Source organism: Girardinichthys multiradiatus, chromosome 20 (assembly GCF_021462225.1).
Source record: "Girardinichthys multiradiatus isolate DD_20200921_A chromosome 20, DD_fGirMul_XY1, whole genome shotgun sequence".
NCBI lineage: Eukaryota > Metazoa > Chordata > Actinopteri > Cyprinodontiformes > Goodeidae > Girardinichthys > Girardinichthys multiradiatus.
Genome location: NC_061812.1, coordinates 32,655,787 through 32,683,446, shown reverse-complemented (window position 1 = coordinate 32,683,446; position 27,660 = coordinate 32,655,787). Strand labels below are relative to the sequence as shown.

The following is a 27,660-nucleotide window of genomic DNA, read 5'->3' as shown; positions in this document are numbered from 1 at the left end:
TGTAGTGCAGTGGTTGCCAAACGTTTTTCACTTGTGTACCCCCTGAGCCATTCTGTCATACCATGAGTACCCCCTCAGTCATGTTTGTTGATGATCTTCCAAAAGTAGGACGTAACACAACAAATAAAAATTTTTTTATTTAGTCTCCTTAACTTGAAAATTTAATTCTCAGGCTTTTTATTATTTTTAACTCAAATTAAACATAAAGATAAATAATATGTTGCCTTGATAGTAAATAAGTAATATTGATAATAAATACAAAATCAAAAGAAAATAACAAACCTAACCTTTTGTTATATATAAGACAGAAACAGGAGCTCATTTGATTATGTCCCCTATAAATACACATTTAAACCTAAAAAATCAGGAACAAAACACCTGACAAAAAATAATATTCAGACTCACTAAATCAGTTTTACTTTCTTCATCATTCATCTGAGCTTTAATGAGACACTTGAGCTTTCTTGTCTTTGATAAGCTCTAAAAGTTTTGGGAGCAGTGTGGGAACAGATGTTACTGGACTGTTCTCCACATCCAGTCTGTTCCTCGGCTTGGTTTTGATGTGTGTCAAAGCAAAGGTCACGTCATATATATAAGTAGAACCAAAAGGCAAAAGTTCAACCAATTCATGTTTTGCCAGTTAAGGATATTCCTTCTACACATCATACCAAAGCTTAGTCAATGTCCCTTCAGCAAATGCAATTGTCAGCCCACTGTCTGACGATAAATCTATTAGATGCTCTTGCAGCTTTGCAGGAAGGTTGTTGCTGCTCACTCACAATGAATGGGTCCCTCACCTAATCCAGTCTTTCTGACTTTTCTTCAATGTCCTGAAAATATTGGTGCAGAGTTTGGACCGGTGTGCTTGCTCCAGTTTGACCACTGGACCCCTGGCAACATCAGTGGTGGCAAGATGGGCATCAAGTAGTGGGAAACAGCTCACGTCTCCCTCATCACATTTTCTCTCCCATAGTTTGAGCTTTTTTGTGCATCCTTTCAGTTTGTCATACATTTTCAGGATGAGTGACCCCTTCCCCTGAAGTGATAGGTTGAGCTCTTTAAGTGTGGTAAACACATCAGTGAAATATGCCAGGAGATATGTCTGAAGTTCATAAAGTATCAATAGCGTTTTCCTACATAACAGCCAACACATGTTTGCGTGAAGCTATAGCTGTCTGTGCTTTGTGCCCTTCTCATGATAGAGTTTCAAACAGTCTGTGATTAAATTGCAGAGATTGGATGAAATGTATCATCGTCACAGCATCATCCATAACCGCACTTCAATCAGGACTAATTCTCTTACTAGCCAGTTATTCGCTTTTGATAATACAATGCATCCATTTAGTGTCAGGATTTACTTTTTTTAAGAATCCAAACAGTCCCTTCACACTTCCAGTCATCGCAATCGCGCCTTCAGTACAGACATGGCTGCAGGTTTTCTACTGAAACAGCTGTCTACAACCTGGAACATTTCCGGAGGAGCTATAACTTTGCATGTAGGTATAGATAGACAGACAGGCAGACAGATGGCAGCATTTTACAAATTAAATTATGCTTGTTTGTGTCTGACATATCTTTGTAACGAACAAAGACCAGGAGCTTAGCATCTCCATTCGCATCTGTCATTTCATCCAGCTGCAAAGCGAACTGACCGACTTGTTTTTATTTTGTTCACCACTTTGCAGCATTGACTCCCTGTGCTCTGGTCTTATTTTGATTTATTTTGCATTTAGGTCTTGATTGAGTTTAATCAATCACAGCCCCATTTTTCTACCGGGACACAGCACATGTGTCTGGTAAATGACTGATAATATTTAGCTATCATCGGGGGAATCAATTATTACGTTTCCACATATCCCTTGCAACGTGCTCGAGTACCACGAGGGGTATGCGTACCACCTGTTTAGGAATCACTGTGGTGGACCAAACTTTTATTTATTTGGTCTCTAGGTCAGACAAGACAAATGACAAATGACACAGTCCTTCTTTAAATCTGGTTGGTTGATGAGAAGAAAGCCTGTAAGAAGTACTTTAAAATTAAAGTCTGAGGCTTTTTGCTTTAAAACTCTAATAAAATGTCCTTTAAAGTTTGTATATTTTTCTTAACCTTCCTCAGGTCACACTTCTCATTTTTCTACCTTGAGCTATTGAATATTTTCCAACTTCCAGCTGAATCAATGAGGGACTGTTGTTTGGCGAAGAGCTCCTCTAAAATGCTCACAGCTCAGTTTCTCTCTCAAGAGGTCTGAGCAAGTACATCGCCATTTGACCTTTCAAGCACAAAAGCTTGAGTGTAAGTACTTATTGTGCTGCAGTTAGACTCCTGCAACACTAGAAAAAAGCTGCCAGGGAACAATGTATTTATTATAAGCTTTGTACATTCAGTCCATAACTTTGAAAACTATCAAATTGTCAAATATTCCTTTGCTAATCATTTTTTACTATTGATTTTAAATCATTCTTATATCACTCAGTCTAATATTAAATATCGTAATTATGTACACATATTTGCATGTTTAAACATTTATGAGTGGAACAGACAAACAACAGCACATATAAGAGATACAGTAAATGAGGATCTTTTTAGAGAAACTGTTATCCAGAAAGAAAAAGGGTGGCGTTTGCACATGGGGCCCATCCGTGCAGTTGCCCTAACGTTCTTTTCTTAGCTTCTCATAACCATCATAAATAAATGTAACTGTTTTACTCAGGGCGTCTTGAGTGCACTGGCTCAAGTCTATGACTCCCTGAGGGTTTCTCTAAATGCAGGTTCTCATTACAGAGTAAAAATAGAATATCCATACTTTTATGTGTGGAAAGTGAGTTTAGTTTCTTGGCTCATCTTCATATGAAAAATATTCTCTGGATTTGCTTATACGCACATCCAGTATCTATGAATCCTGCACCTTTCCGTCTTTCCATATTGGGTGTTCAAAAAGGCTCAGAGCGTTACATGTAGGTCTTTGACTCTTTATTGTTACTAATAAAACATAAAAAAACAATCTATCCAATATTTTTTGCTGCTCCAGGTTCATTCAAAAAGAGGTGCATTTGCTAGATATTGTTTCAGATATGCAGGAGTGTGTTTTGCAGCACCCTCACAAGGACTATTTTTTTCTTTTGAATCAATATCAATATATCTGAGAGTGCAGAGTACCAGTGAGGTCTTCTTGGATAAATTTCTTTCCATTTTCCAAAACGTTCTCTAAAGACAGGTTAGATTATTATCATTTCCTTTGCAAAGGCAAATAAGAAGTGCTCTATTTGTGGAGTAATATATATGCATCTTGTACTTTGTCTCATTTTGTCTCTCTACGACAACAAAGTTTTAGACCACCACAATATAGAGCATAATTGTGAAGCTGAAGGAAATAGATACATGGTTTTTAAAGTATTTTACAAAAGGGGAAAGGGGGACGTGCATTTGTATTAAGCCCTTTTGAGTCATTGCTTTTGCTGCAGTTATAGCTGCAAGCCTTTTGGGGTGTGTCACGACCAGCTTTGTCCCTGCAGAGAGAGAAATCTTTGTAAAACTGAAATATTTCCAAACAGGTGAATTTGTCTGCCTTGTCACTGTAAAAAAAGTGAAAAACCTGCAGCAATAGGTGGGGGAGGGCCAGCTCTTCAATACATTGGGCTCTATAAAACCTTAAACTCTTCACATTATAAAGTTCTCTGCCATTTCAATAAAGCAACTTTAACATTTAAAACAGCAGGCTACTTCCCTGCAGCTTTTAGATGCATCCCTGATCCAACACACCTGAATCAATGGCTCAATAGCAGGCATTTGTCAAACGTGATGGCATGCTGAACAGGTAGCTCAATCATGTGATTCAGCTGTGTTGGAGCAGGGATGTATCTAAAGGTTGCAGGGCAGTAGCTCTTGAGGATTGAAGCTGGAGACCCTGGCATTGAGTGTTTGAATCTGTGGCTGACAGGGTGCCAAGAGTCAGAGATGGTGTGCATAACTGTAGTTAAAAAAATCAAACACTCACTCTCTCATCCATCCGTCACTTGTGTGAGCAGGTTAGTTTTTCCCACTAGAGGATCGATTGGAGTCTTTCAGTGTATAAATCAAAGGTCTCCACCTCCTGCTCAAAAACACTCAAACCTGATGGAGGAGTTAAAACAATTTCTTACACAGCTGTAAAACACTCCATTGGGGCGTCTGACCTTAGCATGTTGAATTAAAAACCTAAAGTGTCAAAGAAATCATTCTTTCATACATGTAGCTGTCATGGAGATCTAACTTGTTGAAGTTTTAGCCTCCCTGCAGTTTCTGGCTTGGCAAACAAACCCACTTTTTACTTTTCCCATTTATCCATTTAGTTATAGTATAATGTAAGTTTAATTTAGAAAATTGTATACATTGGAAAAACAGGGCATTACACCATGCTTCTAGACAAATGCTGACATTTTTCATATTAAATATTGGTTGAATACTCTTCCATTTTAACTTACATGACTAATAATTATTTTATGCTGTTTAATTGTTAAAATCAAATATTTTCTGAAAGGCAACAAAAAACAACAGATGCCAAATAAATATATTTAATATTCAGTCTGCAGCCTGCTATGATGTGGGTTTCTAAGAGATTCTATGAGCTCACTGATAAAGTTTTAGGATTGATTTGACCATGAAAGGGTCCAGACGATTTCTTTAAGGTTATGTAGTAGTGATGTAAACAATACATTAATAACTATTTTAAATTTTCATCAACACTCTTTCTGACTTTATTTGTCAATAAACTATAATTAATTGTTTAGTTTAATTTAGTTGATATTTTTCTTTTTAAATATTAGTTTTGGTAAGAAATTGATTTTATATTTGTAGATGTTTTTTTATTGTTTGAATTATCTTTATATAGATTTGTTTTAGTTCAACATATGTAGCTTTAATTTTTGGTTAAACAAACCAACACAAAAGGTTGTGTTTAAAAGTTTACATAAACTCATTATTAAGATTTAAGAAAAAATAGTAGCAAGATAATTTACCTTGCCTGTTATTACTGTATACCTAAAAAAAGAAATGAAATGCTGACTTTGACACTCCTGTGTCAACCTGTTTCATTACCTTTACTCATCATCCATTAAATATTATGAGGTTATTTGTCACTGTGGGATATTTTTCAGTTCTCCTTAGTATATTTAACTTTGAAGAAATAACTTCAGACTTTCTGTTCACATACATCTTTTATCATTTTTACTTCATAGAGGCTCTCATATTCTTTATTGTTTTCTGTAATGTTTGTCTGGTTTTATTTGTTTTGATGTTTTTCTTAGAAAGTTGTCTTATTTTGTATCTCTCTTATAACCAAATGTTGGTTGCTACACCCAGCCCTCCATATACAATATGTAGGATTTTTATCAAGTCGTGATAAAAAGAATTTGGGGTAAGACTGTAAAGTATACATATGATCTTTATTAACATGTAGTTAGCCTATGAGTTCGGAGTAAATTTTTTCAGAACAAAATAATCAAACAAATGTTTCAGAATCCATTAAGCAATAAAAACACAGTATATCCATGTACTCCTACTTTGGCATGAGATTTTTGTTATAGTGATGACTGATGTACCATAAACCACCAGAACTCAATTGTTAATTTGTTTGTTGTTACATATTAACATCCAAAGTGTCTAAATGACTCTCTTAAGAGACTAGCTCAAAATACAGAAATTAAGAATAAAACATTTTCATTATTTCTGCTTGTTCTGGGTAAATTAAATTCTTCTTCATTCTTTACTATAATGTCAGGAGCAGTAAGTCACAGTTAGCATTTTAAGTAATTAATGTAATAGTCATCATTAATCCTCCAAGAACAAATCCTACATAGAAGATTCTATTTCTTTGATTTGTATTAAGACTTTCCACCTTTACTTCACAGAGGGATTCCTGGGAAGAAATGTGGCACGATCATCCTGACTGCAGAAGAGCTCAGCAACTGTCGAGTGAGTAAACTGTGATAATCTCTCAAATATATGTCAGCAAGGAAATATTAGTTTGCAAAGCTTGGTTTGAGAATCTTCAGCTTAATAGAATAAGTGAAATGCCAACCAACGTTTACTGATCCACTTTGAAAAAAAAAAAAAATCAATCCACTAAACGGAGGTTTAAAATACCATGAATGTCAGTTGAAGCACTCCAAATTATGGTCTTTGAAAATAAATTAACATAAAAATATAGAAGTCTGTAGTGGTAGACTGTACTTTAAATGTACTGTGGCTGGCAAGCAAAACGTATAACATAATGCACCAATCATTTTAGGTGATCAATCCTGTTTGAAATATAGTTCAATTCACTTATCTCTGTTCTGGAGTGGGGCAATTTACAGAAACCTGTTAAACTTACCTGTTTCTTTTTTGACTGTGGGAGGATGATAGAGAAGTTGGAGAAAATTAACACAAGCTTTTCAAATTCAACATAAAAAGGACACAACTCATAGTTTAACAGGCAATCTGTTTTGGTGTAAATGTTTGTTTTACTTGTCTCTTAATTCATAAACAGACATGTAATTTGTTTTTTAAATATATTTTTATTTAATCACCATGTTGTAATGTTTACATGCAAACCAAACAGAGGATATTTTAAGCCTAACTGCTGGCTGCTTCTAGATACCAGACTATATCAGGATAGGTAAATTCCTTTGTTCATTTATTTATTTTAAAATTTCAGGTAATCAGGATTGACGTGCAACCAGATAAACCGTTCATCATGAGTGCTTCATAATCCTAACATTTGAACAACCAAGATTATTATTTCAAACAGTCTTGGTCAGAGTGTGATATGCGTGCATGTTTTGCATCTGGGTATGTATAAGGTCAGTTTTTTTTATCTGTTTCTTCATGCTAGAACAGGGGTCCACCATCGCTACAATCCAAAGAGCCATTTTTGCCCTCAGTCCGGCTAATTAAAACTCATTTAGAGCAGCAAAAATCACATGCCTTTTAGAAAAAAGGACAACTTATATTTTTTAATTTGGGCTGCTTTTCACAACATTTGGCAGGAATTTAGACAGTATTCATACGAAAAATCTATCAAAGATGTTTTAGGCAAACAAGCGAAACTTACACCTTTCAATAAAATGTTGTGTCTGCACTTAAATCATTAGTCCATTTAATTTGAAATGTAGAATCTGTTAAACTTGACATCATCAATTAGTGATGGTCATTGGTTAATCGAGCGTCACTGTAAAATGATATTGGTCAATTTCAATTGTAAACACCCCAAATAGTGGTAAAAGTTCAACTAAGCTACAAAAAAGTGCTTTGGCCTGAAGGCCTTTACTGTTAAACGTTGGCTTAATGGTGAGAGACAGCAATAAGCTGAAGGGGGAAAATACAAAAAATACGCAGAAAGGAATGGAAGGCTGATCCAGAGTTAAAATCGTGGATTTTCCCTGTCCCATAGTATGACTCCAAAGCTTGCAAAAGCAGCATGATTGGAAAAGCAATCTTTAAGTGTGGGTTATTTGTTTGTCTGATTTCATGCTTTGTGGAGAGCCTGTCCGTGTAAACTTTTTTCCTTTGTTTTAGTGCAGTTGTTTGCTTATGATGTGTTCTTTATTATGCGTGTAATAGTTTTATGCTTTTAACACAAGCTGCAAGAGCTGCTGAGATTTGGGCTAGTTTTTATTGAGGTGGGTGGGTCAGTCAGATCTGGCAACCCTGCAACAAATACATGCAGCTCTTCTGCCTGTATGTAAATCTGTCAACCTAAAGATTTTAACTTTTTGTCCATATTAAATAATCTTCTAATACAACTTTCCTATGTAAGGGATGCAGCAGCTGTTTCTTACTCCATGAAGTGACCTGCTGTGTAATGAAATGGTGGAGCAAAATGAGGTTCGGTGCCGTAGCTCCCGTACCCTCCTTAGATTTGTGTAGTCTTGTCAGGTGTGTACCTTTGAATGCTGCACAGAAGCTCCTCTCACACAATTTCAGGGTAAGATAGTGAGCAAATTGATGTGAATCAAATGGAACGCAAATCGAAATTAAAAAAGTTGTGGAATGAGAAAACTAATGAGCACAACATAAAGAGAAAGCTGGAAAAATGGGACATGAGTGTATGTGGAAGAGAAAGGGTTGTGGATTCAGACAGGCTGAACAAGATACAGTAACGTGAAAATGAATCAGTGCAGGATCATTTCATGCCAATGTGAAACATATATTAGCCACAAAAAATGCTTGGCTGACTTTAGTTGGAGGCAAAGCGAAGGTTAATTACAAGGGAGAACTGTGTGACCTTGTCCCCTGCTGGCTGCTGGCGTTAATTGTGTCCCTCTACTTACAGTATGGCCAACCGGATGAGTAAATGTGCCTGTGGCCCATACACACTTAGATGCAGCTGAATGATAAATAACCACACACGCAGATGTGCAACTTTTTCACTTACAACTCGTCCTCTCTCTGATTTGGAACATACAAACAAAGCTACAGACTGAGGCTGAAAACATTTCTTGTACTTAAGATGCTGGTAATATAGAAATAGGGTGTATGGGAATTTTTGCAAGTTCACATTTAACAACTAGTTCTCATTTCTGTTTACACTGGTTAAACTGAATTAGTGTTTGAACTGTATTACCTAAACATTCTGAACTAACTTCACAGTCCAAACATGAATTACTTCTCATTCATTCATGTTATTATGCATTTTTTGAGTGAAAAAATTGAAAAATGTATAGATTTATTAGCATATTGATTCTGTCAATGCTTATGTTGGCAAACTGGTCCTTAGCAGATTATTCACATTTGTTAAATTCTTTTCTGTTCTCTCGGTAGTTTTGCTGATTTTTTAATAACTCTGCTCTCGTTTACACATGACCCTGCTTTTATTCTCAAAAAGCAAAATAAGTCTGGAATTTTGGCTGAAAAGTGGCCCATTAGGACTGCTTTTCAAATAGTAGCCCCTCCAAAGTTATACAAGGTGTTTGTTTACAAATCCTGACTCTCTTCAAACATATCAGCTGACAAAATAGTCATTCTCTCAAAATACAGAAATTATCCGTGCTGGGATATTTACCTGTATGATGGTTGGAGAGAAAAGTTAGAATTGCCAAATGTGTTATACTGTGACTTCCTTCCTCTGCTTGTCACCACTTCACCTGCAAACCATCCAGTAGACTCCCTGTCTGCAGCAGGCTTGTTGCACTGACAGCAGAAACCTGAGTGCAACCAGAAGACTTGGCTCAAGCCTTTAGTTTATGTTAAGGTAAATCTGAAGAGACAGTCATTGTAGTAAAGTTTAAAATGCAGGAAGAGGCATCTTAACACGCAAAGCTTGTGTGTGCGTACCATGGCTCTCCGAACATTAATGTTGCTATTGAACATGTTCTTTTGAACAACATAACACTGGTTGATGATAACTTTCACCTAAAGCAGATATAAAAAATGCAAATCAGCCATACTGACTGATATTCTCCACAAAGACAGACTATTGCCTGGTTAGATAAATTATGTTAGGATTTCTCCCCAGTTTCTGATATTCAAGATTTTTATGCTGAAGCAAATGTACTTTTGCAAGTAAGTTCTGACATCAGCATGAATTGAGCACCACCGGACCTGAAAGAACCCGCGGTATCATCTTTGTCCCTTGACGGCATTCATCAAGGCAAACAATGGCAAGCATAAAATCCCCATAATTGCCACGATGGTTTGTATTCTGAGCACAACAGACTGTAATTTCATACAGTGGCGTGAAAAGTGTGTGCACCCTTCCTGATTCCTTATTTTTGTCATGTTTACCTCACTTAGTGTCAAACAAATCAAAATATGAGTCAAAGACAACACAAATAAACACAAAATGCAGTTTTTAAATGAAGGTTTTTATTATTGAGAAAACAAATCCAAACCTACATGGCCCTGTGTGAAAAAGTAATTGCCCCCTAAACCTTATAACTGGTTGGGCCACACTTAGCAACAACAACTGCAACCAAGCATCTGCGATAACTTGTCATGAGCTGTGGAGACATTTTGGCACACATTTTGGCACACTCATCAGCAGAATTGTAATTCACCCACACTGGAGAATTTATGAGCATAAACGGCCTTTGTAAGGTCTTGGCACAAAATCTCTATAGGATTCAGGTCAGGACTCAGGCACTCCAAAGCCTTCATTTTGTTATTCTTCAGCCATGCAGAGGTGGACTTGCTGGTGTGTTTTGGATCATTGCCCTGCTGCAGAACCCAAGTTCGTTTCAGCTTGAGGTCACCAACAGATGGACGGACTTTCTCCTTCAGGGTGGTAGACTGCAAAATTCATGGTTTCATTTATCACAGCAAGTCTTCCAGGTCCTGAAGCAGCAAAACAACCCCAGACCATGACACTACCACCACCATATTTTACTGTTGGTATGTTCTTTTTCTGAAATGCAATGTTACTTTTTTTGCCAGATGTAATGGGATACACATCTTCCAAAAAGTTCCACAGAGTATTTTCCCAAACGTATTGGCGATCAAGACGTTTTCTGGAAAAACAAAAGATGAGCCTTAATGTTCTTTTTGCTCAGTAGTGGTTTTTGTCTTAGAACTCCACCATGCAGGCCATTTTTGCCCAGTCTCTTTCTAATGGGGAAGACATGAACACTGACCTTAACTGAGGCAAGTGAGGCCTGTGGTTCTTTGAATGTTGCGCTCTTGGGGTAACTTTGTTCAGTCGGCCTCTCCTGGGAAGGTTTACCACTGTTCCATGTTTTTGTTATATGTGGATAGTGGCGCTCACTATGGTTCTCTGGAGTCCCAAAGCTTTAGAAATGGCTTTAAAAACCTTTCCTAACTGATAGATTTCAATTACTTACTTTCTCATTTGTTCCTGAATTTCTTTCTCGATGTCTAGCTTTTGAGGATTTTTTGGTCACTAGTTAAGTGATTTCTTGATTGAGAACAGGTGACTGATGTTTAAATTTGTTTGATGATCTGAAACATTTAATTTTGACAAACATACAAAAAAAAAAAAATAAATCAGCATGGGTGCAAACACTTTTTCACACCACTGTAGCAGTGCACACACACAGATGCAAGTTTGGCAACAAGTTTGGAGGAAGAGAAAAAGCTTATAAAAGTGAAGCTTTACAATTATACCTTGATGTTAAACTCTAACTTCACTGATATCAAATGATTGTACAAACTTTAACACCCATTAACTTTAAAAGCTTGTAACGAATCAGCAAATACATGCAGAAGCTTTAACCTCTGAATATGTTAAGGAGAATAATTGCTGAGTTAAGCAACTAAAACTAAAAATGGGCAGATAACAGAGCAAAATCCATGCCTGTGGTACTAACCATCTGTTATGTTGTTAGATCCCCTCTCTCTGCTCTTCTTCCTGTCCAGCTACTAATGAATAAATGCCATTAGTGCCACAAAAACCTTTGAAAAAATAGCATTTACAGTCAGATTATAGTATTGATAAACTAAACCTTACTCAATACTCCCTAACCTCAATCAAACATTTAGGTCTTAACTCCAAATCCAATCCAATCTTCTGGCATTATCTAAATCAGGAAATGGTTTTAACAAAGCTCTCTAATAATCATTCCTCTTTAACATTTCTTTGCTTATATTTATTATGTTTGAAAAAGAGGTGCCTTAGCATTGCAGTTGTTTTTGGTCATTCTAAAGCAGATATATTACTTTTTTTGGTAATCGGGCTAATAATGTTCAAGGGAGACTAAGCATTTTTTCCACAAGTGTAGCCTGAAAGCACATCTTCTGTTGTCTTTGTTTTAAACTTTGCTGAAACTATATAATATCCATTTGATTTAGTTATAAAAGATTCATTGTTAGCTACTCGGTAACGCAGTTGGCAAGAAGGTTCTCGGTTTGACTCCCGGCTGGGGATCTTTTTGCTTTCTGCTTTCTAGGGTTTGCATGTTCTCCCCATGCATGCATGGGTTCTCTCCAGGTACTCAGACTTTCTCCCACTGTCCAAAGACATGCCTGTTAGGTTAATTGGTCTCTCTAAATTGCCCTTGGGTGTGAATGAGTGTGTGCTTGGTTGTTTGTCGTGTATGTACCGCGCCTCTTGCCAGTAGACTGCTGGAGATAGGCACCAGCTCCCCCACGACCCTGTATGGAAGAAGCTGGTATAGAAAACGGATGGATGGAAGATCCCTTGTCAATAATTTCCAGTTCCTCAGTAGTTTAGCCTGAAATGTCTGGTTTTCCTCGGATGCTTCTCATAGATATATAATAGATAGAATATAAACTACATTTCTCGGCCTCTCGGTTTCATGAGGTGCTTTTCTGCTGTGGTCTAGTGAGGTTAAAGATGTCAACATAATTTTAGCATTTAGCAGGTCATGTTATTTTCTAGTTTCTAACTTTGGTAGTCTCAGGAGAAGAGAGTAGGCGTTGGTCTGTACTTTAGTTTTATCATTTTTACTCTGAGGTGAAAAGTATAAAACAATTAAATTCAGATAAATCTCCAAAATGATCAAAACAAGCATTCTGCATTTCCTTTATTTATGCCCCGACAGTTTAGGCTTTTTGTAGTGTTTAGAATTAGAAAGTGTTTATTAAATATTAGGTTATGGTTTCATTTTGACAATAATCCTATTTTTCTGTAGTTCTTTAAAATCAACAGCTGTTTAAAAGCATAAAATTGGCTGTTAAAAGTCCAAATAGTGCCATGCTCTAGAAGACGAGAAGTTATCTGCCGTTTCTCTAATTTAAAAATTGCGATCAATGTCACAAGGCTTTGATTCGATATATTCAGGTGTCTCTGGTGAGAGTGCAGCACTGATTGCAGTGAAGTAGGGTTTCAGGTCCAGATTTTATTCAGCATTCTTTACTGCTAAATTATTATAATGAGGAGACACTGCAGTGTGCTGGAAGTGTCTTAGAAGGTAATCTAAGTGCACACATTCTGCACATCTTCTATTAACAGATGATTTATAGACTTATAGTTCTTCAAATATGTGTTTGTCTGTCAATGACATGAGCACTAATCACAATGTTTATGTGACTACTTAAAGTTTATGTACCCGTACTGTCAGTTTTAACCTTGCTGTAAAGGAGGAAACACTGCCAGTATTTTTATCAGCTTATTAGCCGCTCAAGTGGCATCCAATCAAAATGTTGTGAGCTGATTGTGAATGGTAAGTGTTCACCAGCACTGCTTGCTGGCTAAAACATAATTAAAGAATTAATTCACTTATAATAGGCTTTGTGAGAAAAATATTGTTTAAGAAGTTAAACTATCTCCATTGTGATCCCACACATAAACTCAGAATAAAACCGAGGGATGAGCAAATTAGACATTTGTAGTGACAGAAGGATGTGGCTCCAAGTTGCAGTTTGAGTTTTGGAAAATTAAACTGGTTCTTTCAAAGACCAGCTACAAATTTGCTCCACTACAAGCTCTGATTAAGCAGGAAAAATAATCTGGTAAAAAAACACTATTAGTCTTCTGTGAGGACAACTAGGCAGGTGCGATAAGAAGGAATCATCCATACAAAGCCTTAAAACTGTGTATTTTTTGTTGTTCATCATGAGCTGTTATATTATTTTATAAACCCTAATAGCAGCTTCTCACTCTCATCCTTCCTCAGTCTGAAAATTACAAATATTTGTTTCTCCCAACAACCAGCAAAGCGGTGCATGGATGCAATTTGGAGGTTTTCATGCTTCTCATCTGCTGGGAGCCCAGTCCAGAAAGTACCTTAGCTGGGCATCTTATATAATGGCATGCTTAAAGCCAGATCAAAACTGAATGAATGAAAAAGAAAAGACCTGAGATGGTGCAATGGCCCTGTCAAAGGTCAGACATTAACCTGATTGAACGTGCCTTGGAAGGACCTTAGTCCTTAGTAAAGTTGTGAGCGGGAGTCGGACCTAATTTTTCCATAACATGAGACTGTATGAAAGTAATTCCAAAAACAACTGTTTCAAGTTACATATAATGACAGCTCCAAAACTAAGAAACGATTTGCTTTCAGTTTCAGCAAAAAAAAATCTTTCTAAAAGGACTGGGAAGACATATTCAGAATAAATAACACCAGATGTTTATTGTTATACAACCCCACACTCTTAGTCTGTCACACTTTCTAATTTAGAAGGAATCAATCCTTTAAGGTCTGTAAATTCAACAAGCAAATTTAGTTTAGGATAAACTGTCTCTGATAACTTTGAATTACCATATTTCCAAAGCAGAATGACAGTGATAAATGTCAACCATATGGCCTTAATCCAATGAGAATGTGACGAACAGAGGTGGCAGTGAGCGGGAGATTGTTTATGAGCCATGCAGTAAAGAAATAATTTAAGTTTATCTGAACAGTTCTGTTATTTAATATGAAAGCCATTAAAATAGATTGTAAATAACAAAATATTTGTTCATTCAAATTAGATTAATTTGTATCTTTTAACCTTATGAAAGCAAACTCAAAACAAACGCTTGTCACAGATGGTTATGATTCTATGCAATTATGAAAAATTTCTGAGATTTATGATAAATACAAGCCTGATCTTAACAATCGAGCATTTAATTTTGAGCTCCAGTAGAATTATTATTGGAAGATTCATTTCAATGTTAACCAGATGAAAATGGCTCAGTTACAGCAGGGCAATTTAACGCAGGTCTGTATGATAACTCCGTTAAAGATGCTCCTAACACAATTTTGTCTGGATCATTTTTTCCTCCTTATTGACGTTCATTTAAGATTCCATTATAGAGGTGCATCCCAATAGATTAGAGTATCATCGAAAGTTTCATTTCAGTAAATGAAGTTGAAAAGTGAAACTCACATAGATTTATTACACATAGAGTGATACAGTTCAAATATTTATATATGTGCATTTTGATTGTGGCTTAAAGCCAATAAAAACATGTTATGCCAAAATAGTCATAATGACGACTTGACAGTTTTTCAGCAAAAAGACACTGACACCTTCACAAGGAGTTAAGCCACAAATGTTCAGTGCGAAGCTAGCACTTCACAAATTGTTGTTTCCAAGTATATTGTTGAAAGGTTGAGTGGAAGGAAAAGGTATGATGGAAAAGGTTCACGAACAACAGGATTAACCCCAGCCCGGAAGGGTTTTGGAGATTCACAAGACGTGGACTACAGCCCATGTCAGTGCTTCAAGAGCCACAACGTAGAGATGTATCCAGGGCATCGGTTACAACTGTTCCTTTTGTTAAATCACTCCTAAACCAGATACAACATCAGGGATGTCTTACCTGCGCTAAAAGGACAGGATTGCTGCCTAGTGGTCAAAAAACCTCTTGTTTTATGAAAGTCAATTTAGCACTCACTTTAGGAATGAGGAGCACAGAGTCTAGAAGAAGAATATAGAGGCACAGAATCCAGGTCCAGTTTCCATCTTTAGTGATGAAGGCCATGTCATTCATCTGCTGGTGTTGGTCCACTGTTTTTTTTTATTAAATCTGAAGTCAGCACAGCTCTTTACTAGTAATTATTTGGACACAGACTTCCCTCTACTGGCAAGTTTAATAGAGATGCTGATTTAATCTTCCAAAAAAACTGGGCACCTGCCGACAAATGCAAAAAGTACCGATACCTGTTTTAATAGCCATAGAAACATTGTGTTTCACTGGTCAGCAAACTGGCCTGAATTTAACCTCATAGAAAAGTACTGTCAAGAGAAGATGAGGAACACCTAACCCAACAATGCAGACGAGCTGAAGGCTTGTATTTAGCCTCACAGAGCCACAGGCTTATCGCCTCCAGATATATGTATACAGGGGTTGGACAATGAAACTGAAAAACCTGGTTTTAGACCACAATATTTTATTAGTATGGTGTAGGGCCTCCTTTTGCGGCCAATACAGCATCAATTCATCTTGGGAATGACATATACAAGTCCTGCACAGTGGTCAGAGGGATTTTAAGCCATTCTTCTTGCAGGATAGTGGCCAGGTCACTACGTGATACTGGTGGAGGATAACGTTTCCTGACTCGCTCCTCCGAAACACCCCAAAGTGGCTGAATAATATTTAGATCTGGTGACTGTGTAGGCCATGGGAGATGTTCAACTTCACTTTCATGTTCATCAAACCAATCTTTCACCAGTCTTGCTGTGTGTATTGGTGCATTGTCATCCTGATACACGGCCCCGCCTTCAGGATACAATGTTTGAACCATTGGATGCACATGCTCCTCAAGAATGGTTCGGTAGTCCTTGGCAGTGACGCGCCCATCTAGCACAAGTATTGGGCCAAGGGAATGCCATGATATGGCAGCCCAAACCATCACTGATCCACCAACATGCTTCACTCTGGGCATGCAACAGTCTGGGTGGTATGCTTCTTTGGGGCTTCTCCACACCGTAACTCTCCCGGATGTGGGGAAAACAGTAAAGGTGGAGTCATCAGAGAACAATACATGTTTCATATTGTCCACAGCCCAAGATTTGTGCTCCTTGCACCTTTGAAACCGACGTTTGGCATTGGCATGAGTGACCAAAGGTTTGGCTATAGCAGCCCGGCCGCGTATATTGACACTGTGGAGCTCCCGACGGACAGTTCTGGTGGAAACAGGAGAGTTGAGGTGCACATTTAATTCTGCCGTGATTTGGGCAGCCGTGGTTTTATGTTTTTTGGATACAATCCGGGTTAGCACCCGAACATCCCTTTTCAGACAGCTTCCACAGTTAATCCTGTTGGATGTGGTTCGTCCTTCTTGGTGGTATGCTGACATTACCCTGGATACCGTGGCTCTTGATACATCACAAAGACTTGCTGTCTTAGTCACAAATGCCCCAGCAAGACGTGCACCAACAATTTGTCCTCTTTTGAACTGTGGTATGTCACCCATAATGTTGTGTGCATTTCAATATTTTGAGCAAAACTGTGCTCTTACCCTGCTAATTGAACCTTCACACCCTGCTCTTACTGGTGCAATGTGCAATCAATGAAGACTGGCTACCAGGCTGGTCCAATTTAGCCTCGAAACCTCCCACACTAAAATGACAGGTGTTTCAGTTTCATTGTCCAACCCCTGTATACATAAGTACACAACTTTGTGTTGGTTCTGCCACAAGAGTCCCAGTAATGTGAAATGTAATTTGTTAATGTGTAATGTGAATACATTTTAGCGGTGTGAACTATTTTGTATGGCACTGTACTCACTAAATCTTGAGTTTTCAGTGTCACTCACCAGAACTGTATTATTAGAGATAAAAGGCCTTTTCCTTGAAAAGTAATTCAGTAATTCAAAGGCTTCCTAAAGAATAGTTTAAAGAAGTTTTGACTTTTTATAAACTGAAATGCTTATAATTATAACTGTATTATGTCAGTTTAATTATGTAATCAACTACCTCTACAAAACTATAAGAACTAAAACAAGTGGGAGGAAAAAGACAGTAGTAGGGGTTCATCTTGTAACCGGTGGGTTGCCTGTTCGCTTCGTTCATCTCAGTCATTGTGTTCTTGGGTAAGACACTTCACCCGCCTTGCCTGCTCATGGTGGTTAGAGGGCTCGGTGGCACCGATTGTTTAGCAGCTTCACTTCTGTCAGTCTGCGTCAGGGCAGCTGTGGCTACAATGTAGCCTACCGCTGTCAGTATGTGAATGGGTGGATGACTGATTGTAGTGTAAATTGCGATTTGGGGTCCTCAGATGGGCCATTTACCAGTTTACATATGTTTGACATATGTTTTGGATCTGGCTTGTGTTTTTGGATACTTTTAAGATTAATGACTATTAAAAGACAGAAAAAACAAACAGTTTTGCTCCCCCATAGTCTTTACAGAAAGAGATCACCAGTGTTTTCGTTTAATTTACTGAAAAAACATATTCATATGTTCAAGATCACACAAGAACACGTTATCACATGTGAGTCTGATTGACCACATGTGAAATTTCACCCACTAGAAAACACATGTGAAATATGTGAAACAATATTTTGCACATGGAGAAATGGACTGAACTATTCTAGTCTTAACGACCACTCAAAGCATGATTTTTATTCACTCAGCCTTTGTAGCTTCATTTCCCTAATCGTTGCACGATGAGGCTTGAAACTTTATATATACAGGTCCTTCTCAAAATATTAGCATATTGTGATAAAGTTAATTATTTTCCATAATGTCATGATGAAAATTTAACATTCATATATTTTAGATTCATTGCACACTAACTGAAATATTTCAGGTCTTTTATTGTCTTAATACGGATGATTTTGGCATACAGCTCATGAAAACCCAAAATTCCTATCTCACAAAATTAGCATATCATTAAAAGGGTCTCTAAACGAGCTATGAACCTAATCATCTGAATCAACGAGTTAACTCTAAACACCTGCAAAATATTCCTGAGGCCTTTAAAACTCCCAGCCTGGTTCATCACTCAAAACCCCAATCATGGGTAAGACTGCCGACCTGACTGCTGTCCAGAAGGCCACTATTGACACCCTCAAGCAAGAGGGTAAGACACAGAAAGAAATTTCTGAACGAATAGGCTGTTCCCAGAGTGCTGTATCAAGGCACCTCAGTGGGAAGTCTGTGGGAATGAAAAAGTGTGGCAGAAAATGCTGCACAACGAGAAGAGGTGACCGAACCCTGAGGAAGATTGTGGAGAAGGGCCGATTCCAGACCTTGGGGGACCTGCGGAAGCAGTGGACTGAGTCTGGAGTAGAAACATCCAGAGCCACCGTGCACAGGCGTGTGCAGGAAATGGGCTACAGGTGCCGCATTCCCCAGGTCAAGCCACTTTTGAACCAGAAACAGCGGCAGAAGCGCCTGACCTGGGCTACAGAGAGGCACCACTGGACTGTTGCTCAGTGGTCCAAAGTACTTTTTCCGGATGAAAGCAAATTCTGCATGTCATTCGGAAATCAAGGTGCCAGAGTCTGGAGGAAGACTGGGGAGAAGGAAATGCCAAAATGCCAGAAGTCCAGTGTCAAGTACCCACAGTCAGTGATGGTCTGGGGTGCCGTGTCAGCTGCTGGTGTTGGTCCACTGTGTTTTATCAAGGGCAGGGTCAATGCAGCTAGCTATCAGGAGATTTTGGAGCACTTCATGCTTCCATCTGCTGAAAAGCTTTATGGAGATTAAGATTTTATTTTTCAGCACGACCTGGCACCTGCTCACAGTGCCAAAACCACTGGTGAATGGTTTACTGACCATGGTATCACTGTGCTCAATTGGCCTGCCAACTCTCCTGACCTGAACCCCATAGAGAATCTGTGGGATATTGTGAAGAGAACGTTGAGAGACTCAAGACCCAACACTCTGGATGAGCTAAAGGCCGCTATCGAAGCATCCTGGGCCTCCATAAGACCTCAGCAGTGCCACAGGCTGATTGCCTCCATGCCACGCCGCAATGAAGCAGTCATTTCTGCAAAAGGATTCCCGACCAAGTATTGAGTGCATAACTGTACATGATTATTTGAAGGTTGACGTTTTTTTGTATTAAAAACACTTTTATTTTATTGGTCGGATTAAATATGCTAATTTTGTGAGATAGGAATTTTGGGTTTTCATGAGCTGTATGCCAAAATCATCCGTATTAAGACAATAAAAGACCTGAAATATTTCAGTTAGTGTGCAATGAATCTAAAATATATGAATGTTAAATTTTCATCATGACATTATGGAAAATAATTAACTTTATCACAATATGCTAATATTTTGAGAAGGACCTGTACATGGAGGTGATAAGCCTGCGGCTCTATATATAAAGTTTCGAGCCTCATCGTGCAACGATTAGGGAAATGAAGCTACAAAGGCATTGGCAGCAGTTGCTTAGTTTCACTAATATACAGTCTTGTTTTGCAAATAAATCACATAATGATTTCTTGTCACATTAAACCCAAGTAAACATTAGTAAAATAATACTAAAAACAAAACACCGAAATGAAGAAATCTCACAAGTTCAATCCACACAAGTATTTCAGAGCCAGCTGAGATTGTAGATGTTTGTTCTCATCGTCCTGGTTGAGCACTCAGGCGTTCACAGCATGAAGAAAAACTATACAATCAGCAGGATATCAATCATCACTGTCTATCCCGTTAAGTCTACCTTCATTATTTTCTCTCCACCGTAACCTCTGCCCTGCTTTATCAATTTAGCTTTTAACTGATTCATTATTTTTTCTGTCCGAATTTTATTTGCCATTTATCTTCTTTCTGTTTAATCCCTAGAGTCATAGACCCACACTAATTATGTCTTCTCCCTATATCTCTTTCTTAATCAGTTTAGCTATACCTCCATACGGTGACACCCATTCTGGAACTCGCACAGATCTTTTCTCTTGTCACAAACAATCTTTCAATTGTCCCCAGGGGGTAAAATGTGCCTCTACCTTGCCTGCCCCCCTCTTTAAATATTGATACTCTGATTCTCTCCATATTAGCAAATGGCAGTTGATCACAGAGATTTGCGAGGGTGTGTGTACGTGCTGCAGAACATTAATGAGCCTGAAGCAGATGCATATTTAATACCCTGAACACATTCCATCACCATAAATGCTTTTATGTCCCCATCAGCTCTGTGGAGATTGTCTCGTGAGTCCTGATGCAGAGCAGCAAAACAGTCAAACTTTCACAGTTAAACAACCAAATTATGTGACCAGCTTGTTCGGAAAGTCACTGTAAGTCCAATTAATTCCCAGTGAGCAAGCCAGTAAAATCCGGTTAGAACATTGTTAATGAGGTTTGTATTACATTAATTTACATCTACTATAAGGCAGTTTTATCTGTCTTGGTCCAGTTGGGTCCAAAGAGTGAGGTAATGCATTCCTACATAACAACTTTAAACACAGATGTTTATATATTATATACCACAGAGCCTCTAAATGTTCTGATCGTTAGGTGTTTGAGTTTTTGGATTTATTCTGTGTCACAGTTTGTTTTATTTCCCTGTTGTTCATGTTGTCTAAGGTGTAGCCATTTTACTTCATTCCTTTGTGTTTGGTTTCATAGCTTATTCTTGTGTTCTGTTCTTAATTGTCATGGTTTTATTAAGACTTCTGACCCACATGCAGGAAAACTCTCAGGAAAATCAGAATCAGATAAATGATATTTATTGAATACAATGGGTAAATTTGCAACAGAGAATCTGTTCCGGGAGGAAACAGCGACGTGGGGAACCGGGAGCTCTGAAAGAGAGACACTGCTGAGTAGGGGAATCCAGAGAACGGAGAAGGGGAGAAGAAAGGAGCTACTGGATGATGTGTGATGGTCCGCCAGGGGGTAGGTGAGTGGTCGATGGGGTTGTAAATGGCAGAGAGTCCAGTGAATGGATTACTGGCCTGTTGTTCCACAGCGTTGGTGAAATCCAGAGGGTACTGAAAACTGCAGTGGTGCTGGGTGAACAGGTAGTGCAGCAGACGAAGTCAAAGATGGATAGTTCGGTCAGCGGGATGGGAGCCAGTCGTGGGAATGTGATCCAGGTAACAACGGAGGTTCTTGTAATGGCGGAGGTAAGTTCAAAGGAGAACATGCATGTAGGCACTGGAACATCGGTGATACCGGTGACGGTTAACACTCAGGCAAGTGTGAAAAGCTTCCTGCTCCTTTTATGCTGCCAGTAGAATTAGGCTGATTGGACTTGAGTTGCACCTGTGAGGAGGTGCAGCAGGAGGTGGCACACCCAGCCCAGCAGCTGCCTACAGGAAGCCCTCAGGTGGAGAATCTGCAGAACTGGAACCAAACAGAACACAGAGCACAGAGCCAACATTCCCATTTCCTGACACTTATTTGGAATTATTTCTGTTAGATTTTCCCCTTGGTCTGATAGTTCCTTTGTGTTTCTGTTCAGCTGTTTCTGTTCAGCGTAAATTAGTCTCCCTCCGCCAGCTTTTCTGCCTTTTCCCTGACTCAGCTGCTCCACATTTCCTCTGGTTAGCTTTTCTGGTTCATTTGTCATTTTCCATCCCTGCCTCATTATATAAGCCTACTCTTTTGGTTATTCTGTTATTCTGCCTCATTCTCCATTCCTACGTTTGTCTACTTGTGTTGTATGCTTACCTCTCCTTGTGCCTTGCCTGGCCATCTACACTTCAGTCCATCACTTAACTAACAGCCCTTACACTAAATACAAATGCACCTCAAGGCAAATGGTGTATGATGGAGCTCCTCCTACAAAATTTTCTTCTGAATATAAATGTATAGGGTGTCATTTTCAAGCTTGCGATACACACCACTGCCCGCCTCTCAAGACCCTGGTTTTGTCACGCAACTTTACATGCGTTGTGTTGACTCTACAAGGGTTGGACAATGAAACTGAAACACCTGGTTTTAGACCACAATAATTTATTAGTATGGTGTAGGGCCTCCTTTTGAGGCCAATACAGCGTCAATTCGTCTTGGGAATGACATATACAAGTCCTGCACAGTGGTCAGAGGGATTTTAAGCCATTCTTCTTGCAGGATAATGGCCAGGTCACTACGTAATACTGGTGGAGGAAAACGTTTCCTGACTCGCTCCTCCAAAACACCCCAAAGTGGCTCTATAATATTTAGATCTGGTGACTGTGCAGGCCATGGGAGATGTTCAACTTCACTTTCATGTTCATCAAACCAATCTTTCACCAGTCTTGCTGTGTGTATTGGTGCATTGTCATCTTGATACACGGCACCGCCTTCAGGATACAATGTTTGAACCATTGGATGCACATGGTCCTCAAGAATGGTTCGGTAGTCCTTGGCAGTGACGTGCCCATCTAGCACAAGTATTGGGTCAAGGGAATGCCATGATATGGCAGCCCAAACCATCACTGATCCACCAACATGCTTCATTGTGGGCATGCAACAGTCTGGGTGGTATGCTTCTTTGGGGCTTCTCCACACCGTAACTCTCTCGGATGTTGGGAAAACAGTAAAGGTGGAGTCATCAGAGAACAATACATGTTTCACATTGTCCACAGCCCAAGATTTGCGCCCCTGGCACCATTGAAACCGATGTTTGGCATTGGCATGAGTGACCACTGGTTTGGCTATAGCAGCCCGGCCGTGTATATTGACACTGTGGAGCTCCCGACGGACAGTTCTGGTGGAAACAGGAGAGTTGAGGTGCACATTTAATTCTGCCATGATTTGGGCAGCCGTGGTTTTATGTTTTTTGGATACAATCCGGGTTAGCACCCGAACATCCCTTTCAGACAGCTTCCTCTTGCCTCTACATTTAATCCTGTTGGATGTGGTTCGTCCTTCTTGGTGGTATGCTGACATTACCCTAGATACCGTGGCTCTTGATACATCACAAAGACTTGCTGTCTTGGTCACAGATGCGCCAGCAAGACGTGCACCAACAATTTGTCCTCTTTTGAACTCTGGTATGTCACCCATAATGTTGTGTGCATTTCAATAATTTGAGCAAAACTGTGCTCTTACCCTGCTAATTGAACCTTCACACTCTGCTCTTACTGGTGCAATGTGCAATCAATGAAGACTGGCTACCAGGCTGGTCCAATTTAGCCATGAAACCTCCCACACTAAAATGACAGGTGTTTCACTTTCATTGTCCAACCCCTGTACATGTGTGCTCTTTGTCATGTGTTGTTTTCCTGCTTCTCCTGTGCCTGCCATGCAATGCATCCAATAGTAGAGGTGCTCATTTCCAAAGCCATCAAAAAAGCTGCCGTAATATAAAAAAATATACAATACCTCTGTGTTCCAAACGAAGCTCAGTCACACAACATACAAAGCTCACTAACACAGCATAACAATTACAATTACAATGTTAATTTTCCAAACATTTTTAAGCTCAGGAAGAAACAAATGACAATAAAGTGATTTATTTTTAATTGCAAGCCCAGAAAAGTGATGCAGTGTGTGCCTGCTCCTCTAGGCAGCAATGCCAAAAGTTGTGATTGCTGTTTTGAGTTTTGGACACAGATGCAAAAAATCTATTATGTAGAACACCCAATTTGGCATTTCCTTAATTCATAAAGGAAGATGTTCGTTTTTCCAAAAAAAAAAATAGAAAAAGAAATTATTCCATCCATCCATCCATCCATCCAGTGTCTTCCGCTTATCCAGGGTCAGGTTGCGGAGGCAGCGGCCTAAGCAGAGAGACCCAGACTTCCCTCTCCCCAGCCACTTGGGCCAGCTCGTCCAGGGGAATTCCAAGGCGTTCCCAGGCCAGCCGAGAAACATAGTCCCTCCAGCGTGTTCTGGGTCTTCCTCTGGGCCTCCTTCCGGTGGAACGTGTTCGGAACACCTCACCAGGGAGGTGTCCAGGAGGCATTCTAACCAGATGCCCGAGCCACCTCAACTGGCTCCTCTTGACGTGGAGAAGCAGTGGCTCTACTCTGTGTCCTTTGTATCCGTGATCTCGTTCTTTCGGTCATGACCCAAAGCTCATGACCATAGAAGAGGGTAGGAACGTAGAGCTTCGCTTTTTGGCTCAGCTCTCTCTTCACCACGACAGACCGGTACAGTGCCTGCATAACTGTTGACGCAGCACCAATCTGTCTATCGATCACCTGCTCCATTTTTCTCTCATTCATGAACCAGTCCCCAAGATACTTTAACTCCTCCACTTGATGCAGGACCTCCCCACCGACCTGGAGAAGGCACTCTACACCCTGGCCTCGGACTTGGAGGCACTGATTCTCATCCCGACCGCTTCACACTTGGCTGCAAACTGCTCCAGTGAGAGCTGTAGATCACGAGCTGATTAAGCCAATAGGACCACACCCTCCGCAAAAGGCAGAGACGCAATCCTCCGGCCACCAAAACGGATCCTCTCAACATCTTGGCTGCCCCTAGAAATTCTGTCCATAAAAGTTATGAACAGAATCGGTGACAAAGGGCAGCCCTGGCGGAGTCCAACCCTCACTGGGAACGAGTCCGACTTACTGCCGGCAATGTGGACCAAGCTCTGACACCGGTCGTACAGGGACCTAACAGCCTGTATCAAAGGGCCTGGTACCCCATACTCCCGGAGTACCCCTCACAGGATTCCCCGAGGGACACGGTTGAATGCTTTCTCTAAGTCCACAAAGCACATGTAGACTGGTTGGGTGAACTCCCATGCACCCTCCAGGACCCTGCTGAGGGTGTAGAGCTGGTCCAGTGTTCCACGGCCAGGACGAAAACAACACTGCTCTTCTTGAATCCGAGGTTCAACTATCTGACGGGCCCTCCTCTCCAAAACCCCTGAATAGACCTTACCAGGGAGGCTTCAGAGTGTTACTCCCCTATAGTTGGAACACACTCAATGGTCCCCCTTTTTGAATAGGGGGACCACCACCCCGGTCTGCCAATCCAGTGGAACTCCCCCCGATGTCCACGCAATGCTGCAGAGTTGTGTTAACCAACACAACCCTACAACATCCAGAGCATTAAGGAACTCCGGGTGAATCTCATACACCCCTGGGGCCTTACCACCGATGAGCTTTTTAATCACCTTGGTGACCTCAGCAACAGAGATTGGAGAGCCCGCCCCAAGGTCCCCAGGCTCCGCTTTCTCAGTGGAAGACGTGCCGGTGGGATTGAGGAGGTCTTCGAAGTACTCTACCCACTGACCCATAACATCCAAAGTTGAGGTCAGCAGCACACCCTCCACACTGTAAACAGTGTTGGCGGTGTACCTCTTCCCCCCCTGAGACGCCGGATGGTGGACCAGAATCGCCCCAAAGCCGTACGGAATTCGTTTTCCATTGCCACTCAGAACTCCTCCCATGGCCGGGGTTTTTGCCTCAGCAACCACCCAAGCTGCATGCCGCTTGGACTCCCGGTACCCATCAGCTGCTTCCAGAGTCCCACAAGCCAAAAAGACCCGATAGGACTCTTCAGCCTGACATCATCCCTCTGCGGAGGTGTCCACCAGCGGGTATGAGGATTGCCGCCGTGACAGGCACCAACAACCTTGCGACCACAGTTCCGGTAAGTCGCCTCGGCAATGGAGGTGTGGAACATGGCCCACTCGGACTCAGTGTCCCTAACCTCCCCCGGAACATGTTTGAAGCTCTCCCGGAGGTGGGAGTCTGACTGGCATCCTCCCCCACCATTGGAGCCAGCTCACCAACAGGTAATGGTCAGTAGAAAGCTCCACTCCCCTCTTCATCCAAGTGTCCAAGACATGCGGCTGCAGATCAGATGACACGACAACAAGGTCGATCATCGAACAGCGGCCTAGGGTGTCCTGGTGCCTAGAGCACATATGGACACCCTTATGCCTGAACATGGTGTTAGTTATGGACAATCCATGACGAGCACAGAAGTCCAATAACAAAACACCACTCGGGTTTAGAACGGTAGGGCCATTCCTCCCAACCACACCCCTCCAGGTCTCACTGTCAATGCCAACGTGAGCGTTGAAGTCCCCCAGCAGAACAAAGGAGTCCCCCAGAGGGGCAATCTCCAACACCCCCTCCAAGGACTCCAAAAAGGGTGGGTAGTCTGAACTGCCATTTGGTGCATAAGTACAAACAACAGTCAAAACCCGACCCCCCGACCGTAGGCATAGGGAGGCTACCCTCTCGTTCACCAGGGTGAACCCCAACGTACAGGCACCAAGATGGGGGGCAACAAGTATGCCCACCCCACCTCGGCACCTCTCACCAAGGTCAACTCCAGAGTGGAAGAGTGTCCTACCCCTCTCAAGGAGGCTGGTTCCAGAGCCAGAGCCATGCATCGAGGTGAGCCCGACTATTTCTACCCGGAACCTCTCTACCTCGCACACCAACTCAGGCTCCTTCCCCACCAGAAAGGTGACATTCCACATCCCAAGAGCCAACTTCTGCAGCCGAGGAGCAGACCGCCAAAGTCTCCGCCTTCGGCCGCCACCCATACCACATTGCAACCGACCCCTTTGGCCCCTCCCACGGGTGGTGAGCCCATCGGAAGGGGGACCCACGTTTCCTCACCGGGCTGGGCTCCATGGGTGAAAGCCGGGCCACCAGGCGCTTGCCAGCGTGCCCCACCTCCAGGCCTGGCTCCAGAGTGGGGCCCAGGTGACCCGTGTCCAGCGAGGGAACACTGTTTTCATCTATGGTAATCATCATAAGGGGTCCCTCACCTAATTTTTTCCAAAACTTAAAAAAACAAAACCAGGAAAAAAAATTCAAAACAAATGAAAAGCAACACCTCTCAACCACCTCAACTCCACCATTTATACAGGTGGGTTTCCCAGAGAATGTGTTTGTTGTTCTTATTAATTTGGTCATAATTTTTCTAAACAATTTCTAGCAGGCTGCATGGTGGCACAGTTGGTAGCACTGTTGCCTTGCAGCAAGAAGGTCCTGGGTTCGATTCTTTCTGCATGGAGTTTGCATGTTCTCCCCGTGCATGTGTGGGTTCTCACTGGGTACTCCGGGTACTCCCACAGTGCAAAGACATGCCTGTTAGGTTAATTGGTCTCTCTAAATTGCCCTTAGGTGTATGAATGAGTGTGTGCATGGTTGTTTGTGTGTTGCCCTGCGATGGACTGGCGACCTGTCCAGGGCGTACCCTGCCTCTCGCCCATAGACTGCTGGAGATAGGCACCAGCTTCCCCGTGACCCACTATGGAATAAGCAGTAGAAAATAACTGACTGACCATTTCTAGCAATGTCTTTGTATAGGATTAATGGTTCTATTAAGCTGAAAATCAATGAGATATTGAGTGGTGTGTGTGTTTTAGTGATGGTGTGGGTGGGGGTTAGAACTGACTATTTTAATTTCTATTACGTTGAATGGAAAAACATGTTTCCAAATACAAATTTTTAAGACTTAACCTGTCCAGATGAATTAAATTTACATTAGTTAAC

General features: G+C 40.7%; 1 protein-coding gene across 6 annotated transcripts in view; it reads left to right on the top strand.

The window, feature by feature from the left end:
* cpne5b (copine Vb) overlaps positions 1-27,660 on the top strand; it is a 186,611-nt gene that overhangs the window by 109,677 nt on the left and 49,274 nt on the right. For all 6 annotated transcript variants that reach the window (XM_047346317.1, XM_047346316.1, XM_047346315.1 and 3 more), the window contains one exon: positions 5,887-5,950. In XM_047346317.1, the coding sequence (XP_047202273.1) occupies positions 5,887-5,950 (64 nt within the window). The remainder of the gene's footprint in view (positions 1-5,886; positions 5,951-27,660) is intronic.